At 42.9% G+C, this 11248-nt stretch overlaps 1 protein-coding gene across 1 annotated transcript; it reads left to right on the forward strand.

Moving 5' to 3' along the window:
• Nucleotides 1-484: 484 nt before the first annotated feature.
• Nucleotides 485-10764, forward strand: LOC125449775 (oocyte zinc finger protein XlCOF15-like). Its single transcript, XM_048525665.1, has 2 exons — nucleotides 485-545; nucleotides 8501-10764. The coding sequence occupies exon 2, from the start codon at nucleotides 9253-9255 to the stop codon at nucleotides 10054-10056; it is 804 nt and encodes a 267-aa protein (XP_048381622.1). The 5' UTR covers nucleotides 485-545; nucleotides 8501-9252; the 3' UTR covers nucleotides 10057-10764.
• Nucleotides 10765-11248: the final 484 nt, after the last annotated feature.

The following is an 11248-nucleotide window of genomic DNA, read 5'->3' on the forward strand; positions in this document are numbered from 1 at the left end:
TTTATGTATTTATTTTTGTAATGTGATAGCACAGAGCTCATTTGATGACGACAGTGCTGTGTCCTTAAGACAGCTGACTATTTCTACAAGGTTGCAATTTAGTCTTCCTCAGGATTACATATACTCACCAATTTGTTATCCATCAGGAACATTTGAAATAGTGTTACAGATGTCAAATTCTGCAGTAAATCGTGAAAATTTGAGATTCATTGGAAAAAAAACTTCCCATTCGGTACAAGGTGAGTAAGTACTTTAAACACTGATTACGTTTCTGCTGCCAGTTTTATGTATATTTGGCTACCTGTTCATTAAGGTCCAGCCTTACTCATGAATTAATGGTTCCTTAGCGGCAGACTCCATCAATGGAAGCAGATTTACCCAGTATTCAGGCCTACGAGAATATGCCCTATCTCGGAAACAGGAGCTGCGTGCGCAAACAGCCGTTTGAGGTGGGGTGATTGGGGCGGTGCAAGAGAACCATGCGCGGTGCCGTTCGGTACTTGGGCATGCGCAGTCTCCTTGAAGCTGAACGGGTGGAGGATCAGGTGAGTGCGATGGGGAGCTAGTGCCGGCGGGAGGGGAGGGGCAGTAACGGAGGAGAAATAGACGTGCATTTTTGTTTTGAATACCGGCTGTCAGTTGCTAAGTCCGAATTAAAAGTTATTATGTCCACTGTGCTCGGGGAAGGGGGAGAACGGCTGTAATTCCAGCTCCTTGCGGCAGCCTGACTCTGGACGCAGTGCGCCTGCGCAGATCCCATTTAATTTTGGCCTCAGCCCAGCATCCAGCCCCAGGCTGCACTTGATCCTGTGTGTGTCTGTGCAGGGACCGTGCAAACACTCCCCACGGCCACATCACCATTCCATTTCACTACCTTCCTCCAAACTGCACTTGATTCTTTGTAACTGGAAAGGCTATAAAAACCTTTGACAAGGATTGCTGAGACAGGAAGGTTGAGTTGTAATGATAACCTGGGACCTTTTTCTTGGAGGATGAGGGGTGATCTTACAAAGGTTTGTAAAACTGCGAAGGGCATAGATAAGGTGGCAAGGGGAGGCATTGGGTTAGTGGTATTATTGCTGGGCTGTTATGTGTTGTTGACTTCTTTTCACCTAACATACGCTTGAAACAAATGTACGGTGTCAACAGACAAATAATTTGCAGTAGCATTTATTTAAATAAGCACTTACAAATGGGAGGACCACTCTACAAATTCCATGCTATATCTGGCCAACTGCACAGTGATGCTGTCCTATAAGGTAACCACCTCCCCTTTATATAGGATTTTACATCACAGTTAGTCATGTATGCAAGATACAAAAAAAATTGTATGTCACCATAGTTATCTGCCTAGCAACAGTGATCGTAAGTGACTTAAATCACCTATCATTGGAAGCAAAGTTCATCTGCCCAAAAACAACACGTACATAGTTCTTCCATTCTCACCCACTGCTCTCGACGGTTCTGTACCTTTTTAGCTTTAGTTCAACATTTACAGGGAACAGAATATAATTAGATTACCACAATTTGTCTGCGTGACAGATGCACCAACGGTGCAGCTTAGCACCTAATTTCTTACATGTCAGCGGAACAAAAAGCACCTAATTTCTTACATGTCAGCGGAACAAAAAGCACCTAATTTCTTACATGTCAGCAGAACAAAAAGCACCTAATTTCTTACATGTCAGTGAAACAAATATTCACCCTTTAACATTTCAGTTAATCTAGAGACCTAAGTAATGACCTGGGGACCCAGGTTTGAATCCCACAATCTGTTCTGAGGAAGGGTCACTGGACCCACAATATTAATTCTGATTTTTGTTTTTCTTCACAGATGCTGGTAGTTCTGCTGAGGTTTTCCAGCAACTTCTGTTTTCCACCATATGGCAGATGTTGAATCAAATCAAAATCTGGAATTAAGAGTCTAATGATGACCATAAATCCATTGCCAGTTGTGATTGGGGGGGAAAAAAAACATTTGGTTCACTGATGTCCTTTAGCAAAGTAAACTGGCATCTTTATCTGGTGTGGCCTACGTGTGACTCCAGACCCACAGCAATGTGGTTGACTTTTAACTGCCCTCTGGAATGGGCAAAAAATGCTCGCCCAGCCAGTGATGCCTTCATTCTGTGAATGAATATAAAAGAAAAGAATAACCAAGGATTTTTCCCCGGGGTATGGGAGTCCGGCATTAGAGGAATTTAAGGTAAAAGGGAAAGATTTAAAAGGGACCTGAGGGACAAATTTTTCAGAGGGTGGTGTGCATATGGAATTAGCTGACAGAGACTTGGTAGATGCAGAAACAATTGCGACATTTGGACAGGTACACGGACAGGAATGTTTTAGCAAGATATGGGCCAAGTGTAGGTAAATAGGACTCGATCGAATTCAGAAACCTGGTTGGCATGGACGAGTTGGGTAGAAGGGTCTATTTTTGTACTGTATAACTCTAAACTCTGTGGGTACAGGGAGTATTGCAACATCCATCCTACCCAACACCTGCCTCCAAACTGTACTTGTTTATGGGTATGGGGTTCAGCTTAACACCACCTCTCATGTACGTCACAACCTCCAACCCAAAACCTGCCTCCAAATTGAACTTGATCCTCTGTGGGTGGCTGCAGGAACGATTCTGACAAAACCCCCTCACCCAGCTCACCACCTGCACCCTGCATTTGGTCTTCTGTGTGAGGGCACAGAAGCCAGTGCAAAATGCCTCCACCTCTTTATCTGCCTTCAAATTGCTTGGTCCACTGTGTGTGGGGACAAGGACCAGCCCAACACCGTCTCAATAACCACATCGCCATCGCCAGCCCCACCCCAACACCACCCATGACCTTCATCACCACCTCACCCCAATATCCACATCACCACCCCCACATCAATAGTTGCCGCCAAACTACACTCAGTCGTCTGTGAGAGAGTACAGGGGCCAGCCCAACATCACCTTGTCACCCAGAATACTCTTAATTGCACTTCATCCTTTACGTGAGACAGGGACCTTCTCAAGACCACTCCCATCCCAATACACACTTCCAAAATGTACTTGATCCTGTGAATGAGTTGGTACAGAGTTTGTCCCAAATGGCACCTACCTCAGTCACACCAACAGCCCATCACAACAACTATGTTTGTGCGTCCTTGTTGACGTTTGAGAAAAGGAATGTTCTGGAGCTACAGCCTTACTGAGATATGGTGTACGCTCTGTCTCGTTTACTGAGTGAAATTCTATGTAAAGCCTAGTTTACTTTCCTTGCTACCCTTTAAGCATGAAATATCAGCACAGACGAAACCTCAGATCTCTCTCCCCTGCTTCATTAGAACAGCGCCGGCCAGAAAGGGAGTTGGGTGGGCAATTTGAACTGTCAAAAAGATAAGGTATCCCATTCTTAAGCTTGGAGACCAAACTGGATTTACCACAAAATCCTCAACCCAATATGTAGAATAAGCTGGATCCTGACCAGTGACTATAGTTTGTCACAAGAAGTACAAGTAAGTCACTATTCCATAATTTATAAACTTTGAGATAAGTTTTTAAAGAGTAAAGGTGATAAAGAAAATAAACCAATTTCCAGCATATGAGATGCTGCCAGACCTGCTGAGCTTTTTGAGCAATTTGTTTTTTTATTTGCTTCTAATTTCCAGTATCCGCAGTTCTTTCTGTTTTTATCCAATATGTTAAATTTACCCCAGACTCAGTGATCGTTAATATTATCAGAAAGAAGCCCAATTGAATGTCCTTTAGTCCTGATGTGAAAACAGAAAGTGCAGGAGAATTTCCACAGGTCTGGCAGCATCTGTGAAGAAAGAAACAAAGTTAATGTTTTGAGTCCAATGGAACTATTTTACAGATAACTCGGATGTTCCCTATCTCTTCACAAATGACACCAGACCTGCTGAGTTTCTCTAATTTTTTTGTTGTTTTTTTTTTAATCATCAGCATTTTTCTTCCATTCATAGTTCAAAAATGGGTTTGATTCACAGTAGCAAGAATCCAACCCTTGTAGTCACTCTGGACATGTTGCTGTTCAGTGATATTAGAGAGTAAATAACCCCTTCCTGGACTGGGAATAGGTGAATAGCCTCTTCCCCAATCTGGTTGCACTCATGTGTTTCACAGTACTGGATGACTAGTTGCAGCCTTAGTACAGAACATACACTGGTTTCTTCCTACTGTAAACAGGGACCTTTGCTTTCACATCAAAGATGGTTGATTGTCAGATTATGATGAAGCAAATTCTGTAGATCAAATCATAATATGCTGTTCAATTTAGGTTTTTCTGTTTTCACCTTCTTCTGACATCATGTGCAATAAAATTAATACATGAAGACAGATTTTGAGAATGTCCACAATAATCATTAGGGCAAGCTTCCAAACTGAGCTGCAACAATATGGTGATGTGAGAGCCAGAGTAGATCAAGCAGATGTTCAGAGTATCTGTGACTAACAGAGATAGGGTTGTCGCTGGCTGGGCAAGCATTTACTGCCCATCTGTAGAAAAGATAGTGGTGAGCTGCCATCTCGAACTGCTGTCAGTCCATTTGATGCTCTACACCCAGAATACTGTTGGGGAGCAAATTCCAGGTGTTTGACTTGCTGACACTGAGGAATAGTGACATGTTTTCAAGACTAGATGATGAGTAGTTTGGGGAGGAATTTGGTCATGTTACTATGTGTCTGTTATCCTTGTCCTTCCAGGTGGGAGCAATTGTGGAAGGTGCTGCTAAGGAGCCTTAGTGAATTTTTGCGTTTCTTCTTGAAGATGGTGCACACTGCTGCGACTAAGTGTCAGTTGTGGAAGAGTTGAATGTTTGTGGATACGGTGCTAGTCAGACAGGCTGTTTTTCCTTAGATCCTGTCAAGCTTCTTCAGAGTTGTTGGAGCTGTATTCATCCAGGCAAGTGGGTATTCCATCACGTTCCTAACTTTTGCCTTGTAGATGTTGGACAAGCTCTGAAGGAATCACAAGTTAAGTTATCCACTGCGGGATTCTTCAAGCAGCATGGGCAAAATGGGCATAAGCATACTGTCCCCAAAATGGGCATGGTGACCATTTTGGGAACAGTAGCATGATTCCATAAGTTTTAAGTTATTTATCCATAAAGATGTGAGTAGTCCTCTGGTAAATGTGCTAAACTAGGGAAAGGCTGTCTACAACAATCTTAGACAGGAACTGGAATGTAGTTTGGGGAAGCTGTTAGAGGGTAAATTCACATCTAATCTGGGAATCTTTTAAAGACCAGTGATTAGAGTTCAGGACTGGCATGCTTCTGTGGAAATCAGGGATAAGGATAGCAGGAATAAGGAATCTTGGATGACAAGACAAATGTCCTGTGGAAATCAAGGATAAGGACAGCAAGAATAGGGAATCTTGGATGACAAGAGAAATTGAGTGCTCAGTCAGAAAGAGAAAGGAGACATACCAACGATTAGGAAAATGAACCAGACAAAACCTTTGAAGAATATGAAGATAATAGAAAAGAAGTCAAATGAGGAATTAAGCTTAACAGAGGCAACAAAATGTCCTTGGCAAACAGGAGTAAGGAAAATTCCAAAGTATATTAGATGTATATAAGGTGCAATAAGGCAGCTAAGGAAATGATAGGCCCATTGGAGGAAAAAGGATGGAATCTATGAGTGGAGCTGAGGTAGTAGGTTAGGTTCTTAATGAATACTTTGCATTGGTAATAACAAGGAAGAAAGACATAGTGGATAGTGAGTCTAGAGAAGAGCATGTTGATATTATTATGCATGTCAGTACATAAAAGGTGGTGCTCTTGGGTGTTTTGAAACGCATTAAGGGAGACATTTCCCCATGACCTGATTGATCTATCCGAGGATACTGAGGGAAGTGAGGAAGGAAAATACTGGACCTTGTACAAAGTCTTTGTATACTCTTTAGTCACAGGACTGGTCCCAAACCACCTGAGAATAGCCAGTGTTGTTCCTTTCCAAGAAAAGCAACAAGGTAATTCAGGCAATTACAGCCCTGTGAGCCTTACTTCAGTGATAGGGAAATAATTAGAGAAAATTCCTAGGGGCAGATTTACACTTGTGTGGAATTAGCAGCAGACGGCATGGCTTTGTGTGGGGGCGATCATACCTCACAAACCCGATTGAAATTTTTTTGAAGAATGCCAAAGATGATTGATGAGTGCAGCACAGTGGATGTTGTCTCCATAGTCTATAGCAAGACTTTTCACAAGGTCCCTCATTGCAGGCTGAAACAAAACATGAATTCAGTTGGGATCCATGGTGAGCTAGGATGATGGATATAGAACTTGTTTGGTTATAGATGATAGAGAGTAGCTGTGTAGAAGGATGCTTTTCTGACTGGAGATCTGTGACCAGTGATGTTCGGCAGAGATCAGTGTTGGGGCGCCTACTGTTTGTAATGTATATAAATGATTTGGAAGAGAATGTAGGTGGTCTGATTAGTAAGTCTGCAGATGACACAAAGCTTCGGGGAATTGAGGACTGTGTGGAGGATTGCCAGACAATACACAAGGATATATTTGGGCTGGAAACTTGGGTGGAGAAATGACAGATAGCATTTATTGCGGATACATTGTGGTGATGTATTTTGCAGGGGTGGGGGTGGTGCGGGTGTTGCAGTGGCTCTGTGGTTAGTGTGGCTGACTCCAAGCTAGGGACTGGGATCCAATACCAGACTTGGGTGACTTGCTGTCTGTGTTGAGTTTGCACATTCTCACCATGTCTACGTGGGTTTCCTCTGGGTGCTCCGGTTTCCTCCCATGGTACAAAGATGTGCGGGTTAGGTGAATTGGCCGTGCTAAATTGCCTATAGTGTTCAGGGAGGTGTAGATTAGGTGAATTATAGCGGGATGGGTCTGGGTGGGATGCTTTGAGGTTCGGTGTGGACTTGTTGGCCAAAGGACCTGTTTCCACACTGTAGGGATTCTATGACTCTGTAATAAATTGCCCATAGTGTCCAGGGATGTGTAGGTTAGGTGCATTAACCATTGAAAGTGCAAGGTCACAGGGATAGGACAGTGGGGCGAGTCTGGCTGGTATGCTCTTCAGAGAGTCAGTGTGGACTTGTTGGTCTGGATGGCTTGTTTCCACACTGTAGGGATTCTATGCTTCTAAGAGCGAGTGCAGGAGGGAAGAATACAGTAAATGGCACAACACCTAGTCGGGTCAAGGTACAGAAGAATCTAGTCATACAGGTCAAATGAATGAATTAATTAATTAGCTTTATAGTCACATTTCCCTGAAGTGGCAGCACAAGTGGATGAGGTGGTCAAGATGTCATATGGCATGTTTGCCTTCATTGGTCAGATAAGTCACATTGCAGCTGTATAGAACTTTCTGTCCGCCATATTTGGAATATTGCAAACAGTTCAGGTCACCACGTACCAGAAGGATGTGCAGGCTTTTAAGGGTACAGGATGGATTTACCAGGATGTTTCCTAGTTTTGGTGGGTATTACCTATAAGTGGAGGTTGGACAAACTTGTTTTGTTTTCACTTGAATGTCAGAGGTTGTGGGATGACCTGATGGAAGTTTACAAAATTATGTGAGGAATGGATAGTTGGAGCCTTTTTTATTTCTGAGGGTCGAAATGTCAATTAGTAGGAGACATAAATGTAAGGTAAAAGTGGGTAAGTTTAAAAGAGGCAATTTTTTTTTTACACAAGACACTAATTACCTGGAATTCGCTGCCAGAGGAGTTGGCAGAAACAAATGCAACTGCAATGTTTGCGGTATCTTGACAGATGCATGAATAGACAGGAAACAAAGGGATACAGACCATGTAGAAGCAGAGGTTTTTAGCTTAGAAAGTTGTCATTTGTTGGCGCAGGTTGGAGGTGAAGGGCCTGTTCCTTTGCTGTACTGTTCTTTGTTCGAGGATCATTAGCTTCTGAACTGATTTTGTAACCACATAACTTATATGACTAGTCCAGTCTAGTTTCTGGTCAATGATCATCCTTAGTCTGTTTATAGCAGGAGCTTCAGTGAAGCTGATGCCATTGAATGTCAAGACCTTATGTTTAGATTCTCTTTTGTTGCACCTCATCATAACCTGACAGTCATGTGGTGCAAATGATACTTGCCACTTGCCAGTTCAAGTCTGGATATTGTCTTGTTCTTGCTGCATTTGGAATGGACTGCCTCAGTATCTAAGGAGTTGCAAATGGTGCTGAACGATGTGCAGTCATTAGCAAACATCTCTGCTTCTGACCTTGAACCCCACCCCCTATCATTGTGGAACAGCGGCTGAAAATGTTTGACTGACTTTATTCTCAGTCTCCGTATAGGATGGAGATTTAAACTCCACCAGAATAGAGTTAGGGTTTAAACTAAATGTGGAGGAAGAAAGCGTGTAATAACTTTTTATTTCAGCTCAGGGAGGCGGGAAAATGTACGACCAGGAATTCTGGCTTTGTGAGTGCAAAAACAGAAAACAACAATAACTTTTTGTTCTGAACTTTTATTTTGTACTTAAATTAATGGGTTTTATAAATTCTGTTACAGGATATTGGAAAGGGAGCATTTCTGGACCAGGAACATAAATCAAACATGACATTGAGATTTACCAGTCATTCGACTCATCAGTACCTGAAAGTCATCAGCCTTTCAATGAAGGAGGGAGAGTTGTTTGTCTGTTCTGTTACTGGGAAAAGATGTCAGGCATCTGTGTGACTCAAAGCACTGAGAAACCTGCACCTGAGTGAGGATATTACAGTGCACGGGCTGTGGAAAGAGCAGTAACAAGTTACCCGCTGTGCAATAAATCATTGCAACATTCACATCCAGAAGAGATGTGTGTTTCGCGTGTTTGAGAGCCACAGGACACTAAGTAAAGGAGCAGAATTAGGCCATTCAGCCCATCAAGTCTTCTTCACTGATTGTGCCTGTTATGTTTTTTAACCCCATTCTCCTGCTTTGATCCCCTTGCCAATCAAGAACCTATCTATCTTTGTTTTAAGTGCACCTTAATGACTTGACCCCTACAACCCTCTGCAGCAATGGCTTCCAAACTGTGACCAGTCACTGGCTGAAAAAATACCTTGTCATCTCCTTTCAGAGGGTAGTCCCTTGACTCTGAAACTGTGCCCTCGGTTCCTCATTCCTCCTACTAGTGGGGACATCTTCTCTACTTCCGCTGCATCCAGGAATCCTGCTATTCTGTTAATTTCAATCTGGTCATTCATCTTCACTCTAGACTTCATAAGCAAGGTTTTGACTGCTCATCAAACCTGGGGAGGCACAAGGACACGCACCCCATGACGAAGCCGTGGATTTGTGGAGACTGTGGGAAAGCATACAGTTACCCGTGTCAACTGGAAACTCATCGGCGCAGTCATACCGGGGAGAGGCCTTTCACTTGCTCAGTGTGTGGGAAGGGATTCACCCAGTCTTGCACCCTTCAGAGACACCAACGAATTCACACAGGCGAGAGGCCATTCCTCTGCCTGTACTGTGGAAAGCGATTTAATGCTTCATCAAATCTCCTGACTCACCAACGAGTTCACTCTGATCACAGACCATTTAAATGTCCTGACTGTGAGAAGAGCTTTAAGAGCAAGAAGGACCTGTTGAGACACCAGCGTACACACACGGGAGAGCGGCCATTCACCTGCTCTGTGTGTGAGAAGGGATTTGTTCTGACAACACACCTCCTTCGACATCAGCGTTTTCACACTGGGGAGAGGCCGTTCACCTGCTCGGAGTGTGGGCAGAGATTCACCATTCCATCTGACCTGCTGACACACCAGCGCATACATACTGGCGAAAGACCATTTGTCTGCTCTATTTGTGGGAAAGCATTCACTCATTTATCCAGCTTAAACACACACCAACTAGTTCACAGTGACCAGAAACCCTTTCAATGCCCTGACTGTGAGAAGAAATTCAAAAGTAAATGGAATCTTCTGTCCCACCAACGCAGTCACACCGGAGAGAGACCATTCACCTGCGCTGTGTGTGGCAAGGGCTTTGCTCAGTCAAACAAACTGCTGAGACACCAACGTACTCACAGTCAGCAGCAGGGGTTCGATTCTCCTGCGGTTAATCTGATCCAGAATTGAATTTGGTTCATTCTGATAGTTGGAAAATGTTCTTGTGTTTGTGCTGAATTTAGTAGCTGGCCTAGATTGTAACATTCTGGATAAATATGAAGTGAAACAGTTTCATTCGAAGTACACTGCAACGATTTGTCTTTCCCTCCCGGATAGATCTCAGATAGGATAATAGCATGAAGGGAAAACCCAGCAGAAGATCTGAAGTGAAAAGTCAATGTTTCTGGAGGAATTCAGGTCTGGCGAAGATATTAGTTAACTTTGTTTGCATTTCAAGTCTTTTTCGGACAAGACAACTTGAGTGAAAGCATGTGTAGGTGGAAAAGAATTTTTGCCTGGCTACAGTCCTTCAAGGCTACACAAAGAGGTACAAATGACATTTTAGTCTTCTCATCTCAGTTCATTAAAAAGAAAAGGCTGTGTGTTGATTAAACCTGGGATGTGTGAGAAATATAGCCCAGCTTCTCTGTGCTGTTGTTCAGAGTTCATAGACACAGATCGGAAGGTTACTTTACAACTGTGTTTAGAGCTGGGTAGAACAATGGCAAATACTGAAAGTGCAGTGAAATCAGAGACTCATGTCAAACTGTGATCTGTTGCTGACTGGAGGTTTAACGGTTAACTTTTGAGTCTTAAAATGATTTGTGAAGACCCAACATATTTTTGTGACACTCCTTAGTCTATCAGTTGAAGATATTTCGACATTACAGCTGCTACCTCATTTACAATAAATCTCTTTAAACTAGATTGGTCTATTTGAAAAAGTGGTTTACCTGCTGGGACAACTATACAACAGACATTTAATTCTGGGTTAAAAAGAATCTGTCAAGTATTTCAGAGTTGCAAAATTTTTATGATGCAGTATCTGGTCATTTGGCCCAATGTGTCTGCACTGGCTCTCTGAACATTTAGAGAAAGTGCCAAACTCCCACCTGTTCCCTGTAACCTGCACAATGTTTCTATTTAAATAATCTTCTAAATCCCTCGAGTGCCTCAGTTGCACCTGTCTCCCCCACATTTCCATAAGACATAGGATCAGAAATTAGGCTATTTGACCCATCAAGTCTGCTCCACCATTCAATCATGGCTGATAAGTTCCTCAACTCCATTCTCCTGCTTTCTCCCAATAACCCTTGAGCATCAAGAACAAATGTATCTCTGACTTCAATGTACTCAATGACCTGATCTCCACAGCTTTCTG

Source organism: Stegostoma tigrinum, chromosome 47 (assembly GCF_030684315.1).
Source record: "Stegostoma tigrinum isolate sSteTig4 chromosome 47, sSteTig4.hap1, whole genome shotgun sequence".
In the NCBI taxonomy this organism is placed as follows: Eukaryota; Metazoa; Chordata; class Chondrichthyes; order Orectolobiformes; family Stegostomatidae; genus Stegostoma; species Stegostoma tigrinum.